We start from the raw sequence: 22,673 nt of genomic DNA on the forward strand, positions 1-22,673 counted from the left end.
GCATTGAATGAAGTTGAAGATACCGTTGTATTTTATCAAACTCGTTGAGATTAACCCTTTGCACTCGAAGCCATTTCAACTACAAATCTAGCTTAATTTTTCTGGCTTCCAGTATTTTCATTTTATATAGCAAAAAAAAAATATATATATATATGAAATCGGGTCTCTGACTAATATAACAGTTACACTGTCAACAATTTTTTAAATCTAAGCTTTCGTGATATCTACGAATATAATTTTAGAACGTATTGCAACAATTTTAATGGCGCCGCAAAATCGCCACACCAATGCAAAGGCTTAATATGAACAGAAATAAATATTTACGCATCTTTGAATCAATGTAACCATTTAACGAATTTAATAAAATTTATATGGTTTAAAACTATTATTCGATCGAAATATCTTGAATAAATAAAAACAACCTATTTTAGAATGAACAACATTGGTACTAAACATCTCAGTACGAAATATATAAGCTACATATGGACCGTTTATTTTGAAAGTGGTATAGGTCCATTTTCTCTTGTTTCGAGAAAATTAGTGGTTAACATATCTGTTAATTAAAAAATTTAGGCGAATTGTATGAAATCTGGAAATGTTTCTACTGTTTCATCAATATGTAATTTGGTTATATAAATTTGTTTTAGGCGTATTTTACTAAACTGATGTATACTTACGGGCTGCAAATGGACTTGCACCACTTTCAAAATTAGACAATTGTGAAAATCGTTTAATTTCAATTTTGAAAAATTAAATATCACTTAAAATATATTTCATATTAATCCAATTTTGTTTACAAATAATGACACCAAAGAAAATAGAAGTAGCATTTTCAATTTTAGGCGCTAATTACATTGTTAAAATTACAAGATATTGATAGTATTTACTTATGCTCTGCATGTGGCAGTGATTCGAAATGTGCGTGATGCACCGGAAGTATATAAGATAATAACTGTTTGATGTCTTCACATTTTTCATAAGTAATAGGACTGGCATCATGGCACAAAGGCGCCAGGGCGATTTTTTCAAATTTTAGTGGTCTTCCAGGACGTGAAGGTAATAAATTTATAGTTTGAAATTCTTTGTCCTTCATCGATGCTTTATATAAAATAGTGTACGGTGTACTTTTGAGAAACCTCATTCAACATATTTGCAACCAATTTACCTGTTCTCCATTAGTGATTTTTCTTATCTGTTTTTTAATCGCATTTTGAAGATTTTTTTATTGAAACGAAATTCTCCCGTTTCATTTCATTTAAAATGAATTTATCATGTTCACAGGTAATATAAAACAAATGTAAAATAACAGGCTACTGATCGGCAACCATCTGCTAAGCCTCCTACCTCTGTCAATTGGACTTTAATTAACTTTAGTTATCTGTCAATTGGACTTTGTTTAAGAAATTAAACATGGACGAGTTATACATACAAAATTTACATTAAATTAAGCATGAATTACGCGATATCTCATTTTATTAAAAATGGACTTACACCACTTTCAACATAAAGGGTCCATATATTAAAAATGGTCAAACAAACGTCACAGTTTTATAATAATTTATTGATATGACGAATAAATAATCGTAAAATTTTGAGCCGGCTAAAAATTTGCGAATATTTCGGATCGCTGCCTTTTCGACAAATAAAATTCAAGGCATTCCCAAACGGTATCCCATGATTCGAGAGAATGGCACGTTATAAATTACGCGATATCTCATTTTATTAAAAATGGACTTACACCACTTTCAAAATAAAGGGTCCATATATTAAAAATGGTCAAACAAACGTCACTGTTTTATAATAATTTATTGATATGACGAATAAATAATCGTAAAATTCTCAGCCGGCTAAAAATTTGCGAATATTTCGGATCGCTGCCTTTTCGACAAATAAAATTCAAGGCATTCCCAAACGGTGTCCCATGATTCGAGAGAATGGCACGTTATGAGTGACGCGTACCGGGTTTCGAGCTGAAAACGATCCAGATTGTATCTGACAGACTGTCATAGAGCTGGCTGCGCATTTCCTTCCCCAAAGGAAGGTCGCGCTTCCTTTTCACGAAAACGGGGGGTGGGGAAAAAATACGAGCACCCTCCTTCGTCTCCAAGAAACTCTTTTCCGCGAGGATGGTCCTCCGGACGAGTCGCCTCGGCAAGCAATCTCACGAAATTGCACCGCGCGATTTCACGTCGTTTCGCAGACGTTACTATTCGCGTTTCCGTCATTCCGTCCTCGGTACTCTCGTGTTTCATTTGCACGGAGCTTGGAAACACGCGGGCGAAACGAAACAGAATAACAATTGGAACATGATCCCGGCGCGACGACTCCTTAACACACGCAGGAAGGAAAGCCATCTGGGTTAATCCTCGCGCGCCGGCGACAATGAAACCAAATCATTTTTAGTAGCACTGAGTGGCGACGATCTTCCATCGAGATCCGCTACATTATCCGGTCGATATCATCTGCATATCATCCGTGAATGTTATATTTTCGTTTATAAAGCTATTGAAAATTGTCAGGTGACATAGATGATTTATCCAATGAATGACCCTCCCGCAAGTAATTAAGCAGTTTCGATATATGAAAAAGTTTATTATTTCTAACAATGGTTAAATAGCAATTCTGACTGCGAATAACCACTTGCAGTTTAATTTGTATCAATAAATGTTTAATAACGATATTCTGGCACTTCATAAACATATTTTACACTGTTACGTATGGAGATTACTCCCGACGTTTTTTCTGCTCCTTCCTGAGGGTTTACGCTAGCTAACGTCGGCCGGGAGCACGGTTCCGCGATCAAAATATAAAAATGTTTAGTCTTCCGACGAACGCCAGCCTAAGGGCTGGGACCACCCGTTTCCGAGTCACTGTATCATCCGCGGTGTAGGCCCCCACGATTCAAACATAAAAAATGTTTAGTCTTCTAACGGACGCTAGTTTAAGGGCTGGGACCACATGTCACTATACCATCCGCGGGATGATCTGGTCAAGTAGGCCCAGCCACCACTACCGAATTTTCCAGTTTCCACCGCGTATAAAAGGGCTAAGATTTTTCTTCTCATCGGGCAGTTTCAAGTCAAAATCGCGACGCGGGACGTAGCAAGATCGAGCCGAGTTCTCCTTCGAGCAATAGTTAACCCCCGCCGACTTGGTGCGTAAACCAGGGAGCGTGTCTTAGGATCATCGCGAATCTTACACTACACTCATACACTTGTAGTAGACTGAAGTTGTTAAATTATATTAGTTTTACTTGAAATTCAGTGTACAAGTTTATTTCATTCCATCTCCCAGTTCGAGTCAGTTGTTGGTAACGATCTCACAAAGATACACATTTATCGCTCGAGGTGTATCTATTAATATTTCTTTCGAAGTTACGAGGCTTTAACCTCCGGCCACGTGTGCAGTGGCCCTCGGCTTGTAACAACACAAATGTTTATATTTGTGGTTAAGCAACAAACAACAGGTGTTATATGTATATTTTGTCACTGTATTAATATGTCCAATTATTTCCTAATCGGAATAAATATTCTTGGGGAAAAACAGAAAAGCTTTTATTTTATTCAGTGTTCATTTATTGGTCGCTTGACGTATACAAAATCGACGTATAAAAAAGTTATAATTATTAAAAAATGCTATAAATGTAATATTAACGCTGGCATGGGATAATATTATTCAGGGGATCGAATAACTATCATATTAATGGACACGCGGATTAATGGTTCATTCTCTGAACAGGTCACCTACTTTTCAAGTTTTGCCAATCGATTTCAATAAAATTTACAGTCCGTATAAGTTGAAGAGGCATATCAAACGTATTGTTTTCGTCATAAGCTCACAATCGGATCAAAAAGATAAAGAATTGAAGATATTGTAATTTCATAGGATCTTTTGGAGAGGCAGCGTAAAACACGTGAGGTAACCTATCGAGTGGAAATAATTTGTTTGGAATAGCGACGTCGCAGGTTAGGTGGCACCAAATGGCTACTGGTGGTAGCGTCACGGACATGCCTTGGATCTGTTCGTTCCCCCGGCAATTTTTCCAATGACAGAGAGGGACAGGGATATCCAACGTTTCGCCTTTTGTTCCCTTCGGTTCGTGTCTGTTTCGTGGAAAAAAAAAGTAGGCCCAGTGGGGATTAAAACCAAGCGTCCCGTGTTACGTGCACGGAGTTAGATCGCGGGGCGAGTATGTCATTTAGTGGCTTTGTTCGCTCGTATGAATCCGCGGCGTACTCTTGCCAGCTGTCGCCCAACACAAACAGAATTTCACATTACGAAGCCTCGCGAGCCTGTCGCGCTATCAGTAGACGCGACTCGCTGATTTCCACGGAAAAGCAAATCGTCCAAGCGTTTCCGTACATTCGTTGATAGGAACGGAGAGGTATTGTTACAGGTAGCAGACAGTAAGACACCTAGAGTTCATCGCGGTGGTCATCGGATAGTGAAATCTGCGAAATTCTCCGATTACGTGCGACTTCTTTGCGAATATAGCGAGCTGAAGTTAAAACTCGGAAGGATTTTCGATGGGTAGACTCCAGAAGCTCAACATTTCGGTTTATTCGCTTTACCTTTCCGCGTACCAGATTAAACCTTCCACAGGTTCTACCCACCTTTTAGCAGATTAAACTCACTTTCTTTGTATTTAAAATTAATCTCTTTACAGATCTAAATTGTCCGTTCATTATTTAACTTTTTAATATTTAGTGCGAACTTGTACACTCGTGGGATAATACTTATTTAATAACAAAGAATTAATTTTCATGAATCTTGAACAAGTGTATTATATAAAATGTTATTCAACATTTCATATGAATGTTATTACGAATAATTATAAATTAATTCATTCAATTTTCAACAAAATGTAAGTAAGTTCTACAGAAGGATTACTTTGGAGCGCGAAAAGGTGAATATAATCTAGGAAGGGATTAATTTCGAGTGTAAGAGGGTGAGCATGATCTACCAAGGGATTAATTTAGAGGATAAACTCTTCATTACGCGAGAACTTTACTTATCTGAAACAATTGAGGTGCAATGAGAGTACGAATAATAGAACAGTCATTTAATTACAGTGCTAGAGTAAATCTTGCCTGATTTACAGTCAGACAATAATTGACAGGAGAACTCGAATAAGAGTCTATGCTATATTTTATGAACATGCAACGTAGAAGCCTTGTATTCGCCATGGTGTCTTGCAGTTTTTGTCACTTTTTATGAAGGATAGATTAATCCCTTGCACTACCGGTCCTTTCATGCTATGGCGACTAGCCCTTATTCGTACTTAATAATTTTTCTAATAGGATTAGACAGTCTTTGTTCTATGTATTGTCTTTATTTACCTTCCTTTCTATACTTTGATAAAAAAAGAATTCATTTTTACTTTGATGTTGAAAGAATTAATAATATTCATACTTAGTAGAGCTGGCATAAAATCTTCACCACGAGTCTGACTCGTTATTGTAGTGCAAGGGGTTAATGAAATGGAACATGAATTATAATGTATACACATTATTAAATGTGTATACAGTATTTAAAGAAAACATTCTGAAAAAAATGGAAATTGGAAGAATATCTACAAATGATATAATAGTTATTTCATAGTTAGTGGGTTAATTACATTTTGATCTCGTCAATTTCAAATTGGACGATTAATTTAAGCACTGTACATTCATTAATAATCATGAGCATAACATTCATAGAAGTGTTTAAAATATTAATTAAATCAACCGCAATTGTTATGCCGGAAATTTCTCCCATTGTTTGATCATCGATTGATTCCGTACATTGTTTTATATGTGTCCATTCTACATAATACAAACGCATGCATCGAAATGCAATACTAATTAATGATAATCAATCACTGGATAGTATTAAGTTCGCAATTTAACGGGTACACGAATCGCTTAAGGATTATTAATTATACGTTACATGGCAGCTTATTACTTTCAACCACCCTTCCATAATTGGCGCGTATAATGCGATTCATATTTTCGGAATTCACTGGATTAGTTTAATAAATGCGACCGTATAGAACGTATAAAATGACCGTATAAAAAATACGGTCTTTTTAAAACTTTTTCAACAAGATATTTAACAAGTATTTTAATTAATTGTTACATAGGGAAAACAGAAGAACCTGTTTCGCTTAAGGGGTCAATATGATTAGCGTTAGGGTAAACTTGATTTACATGCATAGGTATGAACTTACAGTTACTCGATTTAATATTCGGACATCATGGTACTTGCGTCATTATTGCTCTATATATCTATTTGAAATAGTTCTATCGAATTTTCTAATCGATATATTATTTGAAATAATATTTGGACATATAATATGACATAAGGTTCTTTCCTCTGTATACAAATACATTTGAATAAAATTACAATAATTTTAATATTTTGTTGGATGTCCGTTTTGCTTTATAACATGCTTTAAACGCGTCGGCATGTTTGAAATGATTTTAGTTAAATAACTTTGAGTGACATGTCCCCACTCTTCTGTCAAGTGTAACTTAAGCACTTTTTGTGTTCTGATTAGGGTTTTTCGAATATTTCAATCTAATAACTCCCATAAATTCTCTGTGGAGTTTAGGTCCGGTGACTGTGGCGGAGGTTGGAGCACCTTAGGACAATGATACAATAAAAATTCTAGGACAATCCTCGATATGTGTTTGGGATCATTGTCCTGATAAAATTTGAAAGTATTTTCTATGCCCATATTCGTTGCACTTTTCATTAAATTTTGTTTTAATACAACTAAGTACTTGTTTTTATCTAAAATTCCATCAATGATAATTAACCCATACCATCAGGCTTCCACCACCGTGTTTCATCGTCGGTTTCATATTATTTATTTGGAATTGTTTATTTGGTTTACGCCACACTAATTTTCGATTGCGGGTATTAAAGACATAAAGCTGACTCTCATCCGCAAAGATCATATCATTCCACCATAATTGTGTTTTAGAAATAAATTCTTTTTTTATTTTTCCTACCCATTTGCATAAATTCGTATAGAGAGCATGAAATATCTCAGGAAACTGATCCACATAAATCAATTGAGCTGCGACAAGTACTTGATGTCTAGAAACAAGCACACGAAGAGATTATACATATATTGACCTTCTGAAGCGAATAAGAGGTAAGATGTATCCCGGTGTCCGAATATTATTTCGACAGTAAAACGGGGCCTAATTCCGTTTATAATTCATTATGTATATAGCAATGAAAAATAAAATAAATGATTTTACATATTTGTAAACTAGGATATGTACTTTAAACTATAACAGATCAGAAAATTCGATAGAACTATTTCAAATAAATATATAGAGCCATAATGACGCAAATACCATGGTGTCCGAATATTAGATTGAGTAACTGTAAATTGTCATAGGATGATTTCAATTCGAACAAAGATGAACATAATATGCAAAGGGATGAATTTGCAGTGCAGAGCCTGTATCATTTTGTATCAGAGTGTAACCGCGACCGCGGAGTCAATTGGTGAAAGACCCAGACATCAATCAAGCGGACGGTGTCCGGTCCAGGCGAGCATCGCTCATCGTCGCGAGTGAAAACATAACCGCGGCAGTTAATATTCAATCCCCAGCATCGACGGTAGCCGGCGATCAGCGTCGCGGTTATAAATTACCGGAGAGCAGTCAGATGATGACGTAGTTCTCGCCGATTACTTTTGTAGGCAAATAGAAGCACAAAGACCGTGGAACTGGCGGCACCCGCGGAAACTAAAGTCGTAAAATTATACGCTCTCCCTCGCAGCCTCTTCTTGAGCGATTTCGTGGTTCGTTGCTCGTTGAAGACATATATCGAACAAGAGCTAGGTCAGGGGGAAGACAGACAGAGAGAGAGAGAGAGAGAGAGAGAGAGAGAGACAGCGCGATAGAGGCGGGTGCATTCGCCTATCTCAACTTGCCTCGAGGAGGCCGAAGAAGCAGAAGTAGAAGCAACCTGCGCTTAGGGGAGAGACGCAGAGGGCTCGGTTGAAAAGTGGTTTGGCCAAAAGTACGGGGAAACTCGGTTGTGGGCATCGATCGGGGGCCTCTAACGAGGTCTTGCTAACTAGTTTGGAGCAGGATCGTTGCCGCGGACACCCTATTTGAATTCGGTTTTTGTGGCGCAAAAACTGACGGCGGGACAACGCCGCTGGGCACCGCGGATACGTAAATATGTACAGTATGCTGGTGGAAAAACTTACCCGCACCTTCGGCATCTCCTTCAGTCCGATGGCTGGCTGGCTCCTGTTGCTCTGCAACAACAATTCGGAATAACACGGTCAGCGAAATTAATTAACACGTTTCGTGACGTTAATTAAGACCGACTTCGGGGTTTCTGTTAATTATGCGACAGTACTGCCGGGCGAAGTTTGTTTATTTCGGGCCGCGGGACGGCTCCGGGAATAATTATTCTTTGAACAAGCTGCGTAGAAAAGTTGCCGTTGGAAACGGCGATGTTGCCAACGTCTTCCTTTCTCTGATAATCTGGGTACACCTGGTTACGGTGTCGCGGTCACAAAGGTTGTCGGATACTGAATTATAATGGAGAAATATTCTGCTGTTCGCGAGTGTGGAACGAATAGGAGTGGGGGGAAAGGTAACATGTATACTTTGAAACGATACCGTACGACTTTGTATAATACCATGCAAGTCTACGTTACAAAACAGAATTTCTTCTTTTCGCGTATTGCGTGGTACTGTTTACTTGAGAAAAATGTTATGTAATGTGTGTTTTAATTAATGGAGTGCGGATATTGTATGTTTTTGTGACAAGAAATGAGCAGACCAAATACAAGGCAATTGATAATACTTTCAGAAGATGTAAAATTGAAAGACACGAATTTACGATCCACAGTTAAGGATTAGTCGTATTAAATTTGTCAATAACGATAGAAATTTCGATTGTATTGATCAACAAATCATCGTAAGTAATAAAGTCACATAATATCCTTTGATATTAACAAAGATTTCAAAGGTTCTTTTCTAAGATAAGAAATAAATATTCATGTTACATCCTTCAGAAAAATTCACAGCCAATTAATATTCCTAAGAATGATCCAGTCTGGTCAGCATGATTGATTTTAATTAGAGTATAAATCTGAATAAAATTAATAAATCAATCGATAGATTGAAAACATTTGTGGCTTCTATGGACTAGGATTATTTTCGACGAGTAGAAATATTTTATAGTACTTCATTTACGCAATTTCTGATACTTTATTGAGTTCACATGCATAATCAATTTAAAATGTATAAAAATCCTTCGTATATCGGTAAAAAAGAGCAGAAAACAAATGATTGTACGATATTTGATCAACCCGATACCATGCAATTGTTGATTGTAATCTACACCCGTCTCTCAATTTACACAGTACTTCTTTAGCGTTCCCAATAATGCAATTAACCGGATACAGTCCACGTTTGGTGTAGTACCTAGGGTCAGTATTATATGTTCCATCGACACCATCAAATTGTAATAAAATATTTGATAGCCTTATTGAATTCTCGATAATTCATCGCCGTGTATTTCAATAAGGATATCAAATCTTTGAATAGAAAATTTGAACATAAGCTATAGTAGGCTCTTATTACAACATTAGGTACCGAAGGGCTACCGAAAATCGTGCAACGGATAGCTTTCGGTTATACACTGCGCAACAAAATGATAGGACATCCCAAAATTTTTCGTGTTTCTCAAAATCAATAATGCATAGAAAGGTTTTGCATGTAGCTGTATAAACAGTACCTCTTCTTTATTAACACGTGAGAAAACAGCCACTGATTATGTTTTTTTACAGGAATTATATCAGTTTATGTAAAAGATGAATACGACAAAATGATAGGACACGTGCAGAAAAAATATGATTTTTATTTAATTTTAATGTTTTATTTAATTTCAATAATGTGTACACATTCCTTTCCTTTCTAGAACCGTTAACATTCTCCTAGGTAGTGATTTGTATAATTTTTTTAAATAACTACGCGAAATTGCGTTCCAACCTTCTTCAATCGCGGCTTTTAACTCTTCAATTGAATTAAATTGTCTACATTTTCTGTAGTCGATACGAGATAACTGTCCCCAGACATTTTCAATAATACTCAAATCTGGTGATCTCGCCGGCCAAGGTAAAAGTTAAATATTATTTGATTGAAAATATTGTTTTACCGCTATGGCCGTACGCCCTGATGCATTATCTTGCTGAAAGATTACTGCAATTTCTTCATCAATTAGTTTTATATAATCAGCGCTTTTTAATTTCGCATTGATAAAACGAATATTTGTTTTCCTTTTATATCCAATTCCTCCCCAAACCATGATTTCTCCTCCTCTCATCTGACGTTTAACTTGAAACATCGGTTCTTTTCTAAGGTCATGAAAATAATACGACCAACCACCTGGTCCATCGAGAGTAAATCTTTTTTCATCGGTAAAAGCACTTTCTTCCACCTCTTCTTCCATCTAATGTGCTCCTTGGCAAACACCAATCGATCAGTAATATGTTTCTCTGTTAAGAGCGGCTTTCTCTGAATTTTTTTTACGTTCCATATGATCAGATTGTTGTAATATACGCTATACATTCCTTACATTGGTTTCCATTGCTGCTTCCTGTGCTATGCTTAATTCTCGGGGTCTTTTAAAAAGTTTCTAATTACATTTCGACTTCTCTCTATTAATTTCGATATTTTCGAAATGCTTGCTTAGTTTTTTAAATTTAAAATAATTTTTTTCTCGGTTTTATTTAATTCGGTAGCACGGCCCATTTTGAAAGATGTAAGCTAATATTTTTAAATATCTAATTACTTAATCTTTGTTATTCACTGCTTATTATTGAAAAATAAACCATTTGAATATTATTTGATGTTAGTCTTTCAACAGGCACTTTGCTACTGACTTCTCTGTCGCTGCTGTTCTATTATTTTGTCGTACCCGGTTTTCACATAAACAAATATAATTCTTAGAAAACCACGGACACTGTGATCGCTATTTCGATACACTTTCGTGTATTACTGAAATAAGGATTTATATATGTAGCTACATGCAAAATCTTTCTATACATTATTGGTTTGGAGGAACACGACCGTGACCTTTGTGCAAAATGAAATTTTTTTACATAAAATATAACTGCATAAACATTTATGTCCGTTTTTTATAATTTTAAGGAGTTATAAATAGTAGAATGAAATTATTCAAATTTTGTGATAACGTGATTTTGTGATCTGTTTCGTGTTTCATTTACTCGTTTTTGTCATAAATGCATAAAATCTGCAGGCTAGTTGTAAAAGTTCAATATCGTTGAATTGGTTTCGGTCGATGCGTCTCAATGGTGCCAAAGGCGCACGTAAAATCTTTCTTGAGGTTTTCTTAACATTAACTACGATGATACGCTTTTGTTGGAGGATTTTACGAGGAAATAAAACCGTCTCGAATGACTGTCCACTTTAATTCGTCACAATCTTTGAGAAAGATTATCTTCCTTTCACAGATTTAATATTTATTCGTGCTGAGATTTGAAAAATGTACAAACTAAATTTCATAGCATCAGATTCTTATATTTTCATTAGTATAAGTGCTAACTATTCAATAAGATTAAACCAAAAACGTCTAAAACATACTGCAGTAGTAAATTGCTATTGCAGTGTAGTCAAATAATTCAATATATCGATACATAATGTAGATAATAATATATCATTATTTATTATTATTTACAATTATTTAGTATTATATAAAACTGATGCGACTTTTGTGAATGTATACAAAAATTGTTGAATGTACAGTACCTTGGATGAAGATACTTGCGGTAGAATAATAGACGGCAATAAACTCTCTATAAATATTGACAAACTTTCAAGTTATTTAAAATTTAGATTAACCAACAGTTTTCATACATAGAAAATCTTTCGTTCATCAATTAGATAAAATGCTATATATATATAATAGAATGCTTGATAAATTATTTATTCCTGTCACATAATTTGTAAGATTTTCCAAGAAAAAGATTCCTACGAGTTTTGCAATATCCTATAGAAAAATGTCTAGGACTCGCGTTTTTCTGCGAATTTTTCAGCACGCGTAAGTCCTTAAAGCGTTTTCTGAGTTAACAGGTTATACCGAACCATAAATTTTTAAGAGCCATTGCATAACCACCGGTAGGTAATGTGTCAAGATACAAGCCCGAAAGCAGCGAAAAAATTTGTCGCGTATGCGCGTTCAAAAATGTATTGCTGTTTCGTCTTTTGTGGCGTTCCGAATGTTGTGTCTCGATAGCGAATAAATCCGCCAGAGAAAGGCGACGCGTCGTTCCGTGCAGACCGGCCACCCATAGGAACAAACGACAAAACGATAAATTCAGGAAAACTGTCGAACCGTGCAGTATCGTCGTGTCGGGCCGTCATTGCTCGGAACGCGTAAATCTTAATTGACCAATCGCAGCAAAGTGGAGCTGGCAGTGTTAACCAACGGCCACGGAAAACTCGGCGCGAGAACTTGTTTCAGTCTGGTGTCGAATTTAAACTAATTGTAAGTACATAGAAACCGATCGACTATTTCAGTGAAATCAGCGTCTGTATGATCGTCGCACACGTTAAATATTACATAACTCTCTCTCTCTGTCTCTCTCTCTCTCTATCTCTCTATCTTTCTCTCTTTCTATTTCTGCATTTTTATAAAGATATAACCCTTGAAATAACATCCGTTAAACAGATTTTTCAAATTACAGCAATTCTTTTGAGTACAACTCTTTCTTTAAAAAATTTGTTAATAAAATAAAAAGTTAAGATAGACTAGTTACGAAATAAATCGATATGTTATTTGAAATATCCGTGCGTCTGCTGCAACATAATGCACATGTGAGAATTTAGTTGAATGCTTTATCTTCCGTGTAATGGAAAAAAAGTCCGCGGACAGCTCTACTAAAGGGACCACGCTCAAACAACTGGAAACAATTAACAACAGCGCAGCTGAAATGACTAAACCTGAGGGCTTTTTGTATCAGTCCTGTTGCACGTTTACTAAATGAGGTAAATCTCGTATACTATTAATGTTATACAAAAGCTAGTTGATGAATATTCGTCAACATTAATTTTGTACCTTAATTTCACCAGTTGCGTTTTATTTGCAATGCTATATTTTAAACAAAAACAGTACAATCTTTAATATCGGAACGTTCAATTATCGAACAGTGCAAAGCACTTAAATTGTTAATTAAATTTTAATTTTCATAACATGGCAGAGCATTAAACAATATTTATTTTATTTTATATTCATTTCATTTTTATTTTGAACTGAATAATAGGTAACAAAATATTGGTTTCCATGGTAATCGATTCACAGGCTACCAATAGGGAAAAAGCCGAATTATAGGCTACCGGTCGCTGAAATGTTAAGGTGAAACGAGTAATAGATGTTTTAAACTGCAGCTGTGTTATCAAACAAGAAAAGAGTTGGTTCACTTCTTCAATTATTGAAGCGAATGTTGCAAATGAAAGACTTTATTGGAATACCAAATGTTTGGATATATGGAGATTTTCTGTTTCATTATTCGTTCAATGCGAAATCATAATGTTAGCTATCTCCCGAGCAGGATATCAAAAAATCCTTTTAAGCCTGGGAAGACAGAAGACGCGATTCCGTGTCATCAAATTTGAATTTCAATTGCACCCCGGTAGAATCAATGCAGGGAATATCGATTGTAGCAGGACTGGAGCTTGCCCCGATAAAGATTACTAGACAGATTGGTTCATTTCGCAGTAGCATAAAATCAACAATCAGAACTAGATTGAGAAACAATGAAAACAGCGCTACGGTGATAATAGAACGGTTTATCTCGATTAATTACGGTTAATTGTATTGAGCAATTAGCCCAATTACGCGGGTGGCCAAGTATAGTGCGAGTAACTGTGGACCTTCTCTATACACCTATATTGGTCCAAATTATCGCGAAACAGCCGTACAAACCGCTCAAAGCAATTGTAGTCTTTGTAATCCTCGATACCATATGCTGTAGCAACAGTGTCTGTCAATATTTTCATCATAGATGTATAAAATATTTCATAGTCTGGTGTTTGAAATTCTATAATCGTAACAATGCAATTTTGGAGTGACAGTTTAAAGACCAGAAACTACAAGAACTAAACTTAAATTAATTGCAGCTGAAGCATAAAAGTTTTAACAATCCCAATTCAACTGTAAATTGAGGCTTTTAATCTCTCGTTCTACGTGAAAAGATTACGTCAAGCTGGTAAGCTGGATTCCAGATTTCATTCAAAGTTTATCTTGTTACGTACAACACTAAGTAAGCGTACACATGAAAATGAAATGAAAATATTCGGCAAACGAAATACTCTGTTCCCGAAATATACTGTTCCATTATAGTATGGAATTAAATCACTCTCTTAATTATATTTTAAAGAAATAGCTTTTAATACTTCTGCCCTCGTCACACCGTAAGGTGAAAAATCTAAATGGATCTCATGTCTTATTTAGTAAAACATGTTAATCACACTAGTGTCACATACAGTCGGTCCCATAAGTATTCGTACCCCCATTGCTTATAAGAGAAATTTGTTAAAATCAAGGGACGCATGTAAGATTTTGCAATAAACTTTTTATTATGAATGACCACATGTATAAAGTTTATTTATACCAAATTATAACAAAATTGATTAACTAATAATAAAAATATATTGATTCTATCCCTCGTAGTACGTAATAACAGTCCACAAAAGTATTCGTACCAGTGTAGATTTTGTCAAAAAGTGCATATTAGAGTAGCTTTTTTACTTTAAATTAATTTTCTAGTATTTAACGGGACCACCTTTATGCCGTATTATATCATTTAATCGATTTGGCATACTTTCTACCAGTTTTAATGTAATATTTGGTTTAATACTATTCCAATCTCCAAAATTTCGATTTAAGCACTTGTTTATTGAAAATTTCATGCTCGAGTAGTCTTTTATCTATTTCCGCCTATAAATTTTCTATAGGATTCTTATCTGGACTCTGAGGAGGTGTATGTAAAAAATGGGGAACATGGTAAAGTATCCACTCACGAACAATCTGAGCAGTATGCTTCGGGTCGTTGTCGCGTTGAAAATACTAGTCATCTTCCAGACCAAGCTTAATCGCACTTGAGTGCAGATTTTCTTCGAGTATATTTTTATACTTTATCTTATCCAATATTCCATCGAAAAAGACAAGTTTGCCCACTCCGGATGCCGCCATACAGCCCCACACCATCGCGGAACATCCGCCGTGCATTACAGTTGGTTTTACATTTTTTAATTCTAGTTCTCTATTAGGCCTTCTCCAAATTTCTGCTTTTCCGTCACGTCCAAAAATATTAAGAAAGATAACAAAAAGTTTATGGCAAAATTTTACATGCATCCCTTGATTTCAACAGTTTTTCTTATAAGCAATGCGGGTACGTACACTTCTGGGACGACCTGTAGTAGTCCTAAATACAATACAGATGTAAATATTCAAGCAATTCAAGCGATTCGAATATTTTCAAGTAAATATTAGGTTGTCCCATAAGTTTCTCCCGCGCCACGCTATGAGTGATTCTAAGTGGCTGTATTTATATAAACATGCAGGCTTATCTCTTAGCAGTTTATGACATCGGTTTCAGTCGTCCCAGAGCTCTTTCAAAGTACGTTTCGTTGGTGACAAAGTCTCTTCTAAAATTGTTTCTGCACCGTTCAATATGAAGAGTCAAAAGAAGTATTTGCGCCATGTTATGCTTCATTGCTTTAAAAAAGGCAATAGTACAAAGGAAACTGCAGACGAGATTTGCACCGTTTACGGGAGCGGTACTACGACTATTAGGACCATCCGCGATTGGTTTAAAAAATTTAAAGCTGGCAATTTCGAGTTGAAAGATGAAGACCGCAACGTCCGCCCAGCAACGACGGATACGGACATTATCAAGACTGTGCTCACTGAAAATCCGCGATATAGTGTGCGTGAGATAGTGGATGCCACGAATATTCCCAAGACAAAGGTGCATAAGCATTTAATCAAGATGGGATATGCGAATCGATATGAAGATTGGGTTCCACACCTATTGACGGAGACCGGCCTTATGAACCGCGTTTTTATGTGCGATTTGCTTCTCCAGCGACAGGAAAGTGATCATTTCTTAAAGGAGCTTGTCACTGGAAACGAAACTTGGATATTATACCAAAATATGTATCGAAAACTCACTTGGTATAAGGAAAATAGACCTTCAACTGTTGCGAAGCCTGGATTTCATCCGATGAAGGTTCTTTTGTGCATTTGGTGGGACTGGAAAGGTGTAGTTTACTACGAGCTCCTTCCTCAAGGTGATACGATCAATACTGACAAATATTGCAATCAACTGGATCAATTAAAAAGCCGCCATAACAGAAAAACGGCCAGAATTGGCGATCCGACGAGGCGTCGTTTTCCACGACGACAACGCAAGACCGCATGTTGCGTTGACCGTAATGCAAACATTATTACAGTTTGATTGAAACGTTCTACCTCATCCTCCGTGCTCTCCAGACCTAGCTCCATCCGATTATCACTTGTTCCTCTTCTTAAAAAATTCTCTACGTGGTAAATCTTTCAAATCCATAAGCGAAATGAAAACGCACATAGATGAATATCTTGCAAATAAGCTTCAACAATTTTGGAAAGAGGGCATAATGAGGCTTCCTGAGAGATGGAAGAAGGTTATAGAACAGAACGGTTCATATATAACATAATACATCCATCTTGAACGACAAATATCGTGTATTCATTTCGCATAAAAAAAAAAATAGAAAGAAACTGATGGGACACCCTAATAGAAAATTAGAGATCAACCATAATCGAGTAATCTATAATAAAAATTTCGGAGGTGGAAATTCATCTTCAAGTATCTTGAAATCTTACGAGCCTTCGAGTATTCTAACCATTTGGTATGTCACATAATTCGCGTTCTTTATAGTGAACTCAAAAAATTCAAAGTTCAACTCGTGAAATCCGAGTGCTTGCACACCTCTGCTGAAAAGCGGAGTCCATTATTTTGTGAGATAGATGTAACCGACTCGGAAGTTTAATCAAAGTTTGCTGTTTCTTGCGCGGCTCGCCCTCGAATTTGGCAGCGATGGCCGCCGCGCCGGTTGTCACTGTATTTGTAATCGCTAGAAGTTTTCTATCGAGTTGTCTCGGTGCTCAGCCAAACGGTAATATTCGAGAGTGGCTCGACCCAGTTTCGATAATTGCGCACCGGTCAGGTTCGCAAGTTCCACGATTCTTCGGCTGTTTTGCCCATCGGTTGCCATTTTTCTCTCGCCCTGTCCTTTCTCGGATTGCGCCTTTCCCTTTTTCTCTCTTTCTTTCCCCCTGCCCTCTATCGGTCGTTTAATCGTCGCAATCCGGATTGCTTCCAAAAGGTAAAGGCGACCACTTGAAAGGCAAGCCCCGGCGAAAGAGAGACATGGCTGCTGCGAAAATTCGATGACTTATCCGCCAGTTCGTTTTGTTTTCTTCGGGGAAACTTCTCCGCCCGAAGTCTCGTTTCGAACTCGTTTCGAACACTTCTACGAGCAATCCCGCGAATTTATCGACCCACGGTCGGTGTCAACTTATAACTTATAACGAGATTAAATGTGGATTGTGCCTCGAAAATATGATGTTATCGTTTCTTTTTTCGGTCAATTTTAGCTCGTCCGGAACTCCGTTCACGGATATTACTTCTTGCTAAAATTTCATTTAACTTTTCATGTTTATCGTCATCATTAATCTGGCTCGCAAAGGCGATCGTTCCAGTGAAATCTTTCTCACGGCTTTGTCTGATAAGATACATATGTGCATACATTATGCTTCAAAAATGTCGAACAATTAAGAAATGTAGGATGCCTGTGATCATTTCAAGCAACGTTTACAAAAATATTTTCCGAGACACCGTTCAAAAGTTATTAACAAGAAACATTGACCAATGAGGGACGAGTACCAGTAACGCGAGGCGAGTGAGTCAATGAGCGAAACTGAGCTACATCTGCATGTTGGCTTGGTCTTCTCGTGCCAGCAGAGCTCGCTCCTCATTGGTCAACGTTTTTCGTTGATAACTCGTTAATTATGTCTCGGAGAAAATTTTTGTGAAGGAAAAGATTGCTTGAAATTGTTTCAGATTGACATAATTTTCGAGAATGAGCGACTAATAAGGACATTTTACAAAGTATACTGTGTTAATTACAATTTTTTTACTAGTTTTAATGTATTAAAAGTGGCAACCACATTTTCAATTTCCCCTTAAGTTTGTATCGTTATTTAATTTGTTTATCCATTTTTATTATCCAGGTGTGCAAGTTTAGTTTTCACGGATTTTTAATAAACTGAAAAAACTGTGCATACAAGAATCACCTAACAATAAATAATTTGAGGAGATTAGGTAAATCGTATATAAGATTTAATATAATTTTCAGAATAACGGCAGTTTCGCTCAAATAAATGGAACATGGCGAAACGATATGCAGGTATTTTGGCAAATCATTCAATACGCTTTATATGTACACTTTGAATACCAAAAAAATCAAATTTATCTTCATTTTTTAAAAATTGCATGGTATATTTTTTACTTCATATTATTGTAGCTGTTGTCAGGAGGAATTCAGAGACTTATTATGCGATAACTTTTGGATAAGCTTGACGTAAAAAAATGAAATTTATGAAATGATATGATATTCATTTATTCTACCTTATTTGACGTCAAGGTCATCCGGAAGTTATGATATACAGGTCGTTGACACTAACTACCTTGACACTAGCTATAATAATACGATATAAAATAATATTTATATTATATATAAAATACAATTTTTAGAAAGGTGAAGGTATCTTTGATTTTTTGGAATAAAACATATTTTCTGAAATGTTTTACACTGTAATCTGTAGCTGACCAGAAATTAATTAACTTTTGTTTGAGACATCCTTTTCTCAGATTGTCGGAAGTGCTTGAAAAATCGTGAGGCACCCTGTATTTTCTCTATCAGGACATGCTTGTCCCATGTAATCTATAGAACTCTATCGATTAATTTGGTTATGTCGATATAAGCAGTTCTATCGCTATATCTATAATCGCTCTAAAATTGTTCTGCTATGATGGCCGCATGCCGTGAATGATGGAATTTTATAGCACATTGGGACCTCGATTAATTGGATCTCAATTATTCGCTGTCTTGGTAAACTGGATCTCGGCTATGTAGCACGGCATTGCTACATATAACAGAAAGCATTCAACGTATGCTTTGAAATGATTATTATTTGAGGTCATAAGGACGAACATCAGATGTCTTTACTGATCTACAAATAAATAAATAACTCAATAAAATACAATAAAAAAGCACCAGCAACTACCTACTACTGTGATCAAAAAGTAAGGTGAAATTGTCATTTAAAACTCTTGGGCATTAGGAAGGCAGGTAAATTTTTTTCCTAGGTTGGTAAGACTGTCTATAATAACATTTTCCAAGCGTCTGTTTGTCAAAAGGTTTAATTATCTCCGAGTTACACGTGTTTTTGTAAACAACCAAAAGTGAATTTCTCTTTGAACTTGCGTCAAATTTTGTTTGCGGAACGAATATTCTTGTGCGGACACGTTGGAAATGTTGTGGAAGGCCTTTGGTGATTAAACTATGGCACAAAAAAACGTTTATAAGTGGTAAAATGAGTTGAAAGCGGACCGAGAACGCGTTGAAGACGAACCGCGCTCTGGACGACCATCAACGTCTACCGACGAGGCGTCACGTCCAGAAAATCAAAGATTTGGTGTTTGAAAATCGTCGATTGACAATTGGAGACAATTAAGAATATTATTTGAGCGTTATGCGTCGTTTGCGTGAAGCTATTCGTCTGAAACGGCCGGAATTATGGGCGAACAACTCTTGGTTCCTTCATCACGATAATGCACCATGTCATACTGCATTGGTTCTTCGCGACTTTTTGCCAAAAACTCGACTCATATCGTTCTGCAAGCACCCTATTCGTCTGATTTGGTTCCGTGCGACTTCTGGCTATTCAGCAAACTCAAAAGACCAATGCGGGGACGCCGTTTTGACACGATCGAGGAGATAAAAACCGAATCGAAGAAGGTCTTGAAGGCTATACCGGAAAAAGGTTATGTATTCTGACTGTTTCGAGGATTGGAAAAAGCGATGGCAAAAGTGCGTTTTATCGGACGGGGATTACTTTCAAGGGGATGAAATTGATTTGGAAGAATAAATAAAGAATTTACATTTTATAAACAAATTCACCTTACTTTTTGATCACAGTAGTATAGTGATTCGAATATTGTACTTCATAAAGCTGGATCGCAGCAGTAAAATTTCTAAATGTTTTTTAGAAAGATTAGACATTAAATAATCTATTAATATTATAAAATAGGAAAAAATAATTTAACGACAAGTTTGGAATACAGAATTCTTTGTGCCGCATAAACCGCAGCTTCCAAATAGTTTACCTTGAGCAGTTACTATAATTATTGAGCTCTATAAAATTAATTTACAAATATTCTTTCATTGTAACAAACCTTCTTCGATAACTTGCGATAAAATGTAAAAGTTTTTATGGTGGTTAACAAAATTATTTTTTTGTTTTGATAAATTGATACTTCGAAAGGTTTGAACATGAAAACGCTTCACAAGGTTACCGTTTAAAACTGCAACATGCAGGTACTGATAAAAAAGAGTCATAAAAAAAAACAAGAGCTCGATATTTCCATTTATTACATTTGAATGTAGTAGTAAAAATCAATCACATACAGTCGTTTTTTCAACAGGAATGTTTATCTGTCATACAAAATAATGGTGGAGAATTTGTTACAAAACCAAAAAAAGAAAAACGGCAACAAAAAATACCTAAAAAAATTTCAGTTATTCATAACCGTAGATCGAAGTGCAGTTTTTGTTATAACCTTTGTCCAGAAAAAATAGTGTGCATAACCACGTCGAGATTCAAAATCAATATTACAACGGTTTCGAAGCGTCAGTTTATACGAACTTCCCTCTATTTTCACCGTGTCGAATATACCAACGAACGAAATGGTAGTGATACGCTGTGTATAGGTCATCAGGCAAAAGTGGAAAGCCGGTGACGGACTGTTTGATATCCGAAAACGAAAAACTGTTGCGTGACGTATCGACGTGCGCATGAAAAGCGGGCCCCGATGATGGTTTTATTTGACTGATAATGAAAACTCAATTAATATTTTCCGGCCAGGCGGAGCCGGTATCCGCAAGTCAATAGAAATATGGCGGGTGATTGACCCGTTCCTCCGTTCCATTTGTTCAATCCTGTACACGCGAAAATGGCGGCTCGTCTCACAGAAGGAAACGCTCGGGTCCCGCGGGAAACGTTTTTGTTCCCCGTGCAATGTTTCGGCTCGTGCTTTCGATTCCTCCTCTTCTTTTTACGAGATCCGGTTCCGTGATGCCCTTTCGCCCCCGCGCAACTCGTAAACATTTTAGCTGAGCCTGGGGACAATTGAATACCAACAGGAGTAAGGGACTATAGTGCATTTTCATCAAAATTGAGTTAACTGTATCGTATCGTTTTACAGCTCTCGTCGAGTATTTTGATATGCGTAGATTGCAGGTATGGCGCACGAAAGCGATGTAATATTACGTGAAGTAAAAAGTTCTGAGCCTTTTTTCTCTTTATTTCGACGATGAAATTAACAAGGTTAGAATGATCCGATTTAGATGAAATATGCGCCATTTTGTTCGGGAACTTTTGTCCATTTTTAAGGCAATTTCTTAATTCCGCGATCGAAGAAATTCTCGTCCCTATTGGTAAAAAACTTGACCAGCTCATTTTCACAAGCCTCTCTTGAGGCCAGTTCTTTACCATCAAGAAAATTTTGCAAATGCTTGACCAGGTGATAATCGCTTGGTGCCAGGTTTGGGCTATACACGCGGGTGCGATATCACCTCTCATCCAAGCTCTCGGAACTTCTGGCGACTAATTAAAAATGTATGCGGCCTTGCGTTGTCTTGATGGAAAACAACACCCTTCCTATTGGCCAATTCTGGACGCTTCTCGTCGGTCGCTTGCTTCAATCTGATCAGTTGTTGACAGTATATGTCCGAATTGAGTGATTGGCCCGATGGGAGCAGCTCATAGTGGAAGATTCTCTTCCAATCTTACCAAACTCGCAGTAAAACCTTCTTGGTCATTAATCCGGGTTTGGCGATCGTTTGTGCTGGCTTACCACGCTTAGGCCACGATCTTTTTCGCTTGTTGTTCTCGTACATGACCCATGTTTCATCCCCAGTCACCATCCGCTTCAAAATTGGGACGATTTCGTTACGCTTCAGCAAAGAACCGCAGGCATCAATTCTCTCCAAAAGGTTCTTTTGCATCAATTCGTGTGGCATCCATGCATCGAGCTTCTTCTTGAGACCAGCCTTATGCAGATGGTTCCAAACGGTTTTCTGGCTAATCTTCAGTTCCTGAGCAATGGAATAAGTGCTCCGATGCCAGCCTGACTAGATGATTTCTATGATTTTATCAACATTTTCGAAGATTGGCATACCAGAACGTGTCTCACCTTCGACGCCCATATTACCAGAACGGAAGCGTTGAAACCACCGCTTTGCTGTTGCATTCGATACCGTATTGGGTCCATAAACAGCACAAATTTTTTTGGCCGTCTG

The 22,673-nt window shown here is 36.7% G+C and overlaps 1 protein-coding gene across 1 annotated transcript in view; it reads right to left on the reverse strand.

Moving 5' to 3' along the window:
- The window catches only part of LOC144470617 (uncharacterized), a 61,521-nt gene that overhangs the window by 26,494 nt on the left and 12,354 nt on the right, over positions 1–22,673 (reverse strand). The window contains exon 2 of the mRNA XM_078181982.1: positions 8,216–8,266. Within this exon, the coding sequence (XP_078038108.1) occupies positions 8,216–8,266 (51 nt within the window). The remainder of the gene's footprint in view (positions 1–8,215; positions 8,267–22,673) is intronic.

The sequence above is a fragment of the Augochlora pura genome, chromosome 1 (genome assembly GCF_028453695.1).
Source record: "Augochlora pura isolate Apur16 chromosome 1, APUR_v2.2.1, whole genome shotgun sequence".
NCBI classification, from domain to species: domain Eukaryota; kingdom Metazoa; phylum Arthropoda; class Insecta; order Hymenoptera; family Halictidae; genus Augochlora; species Augochlora pura.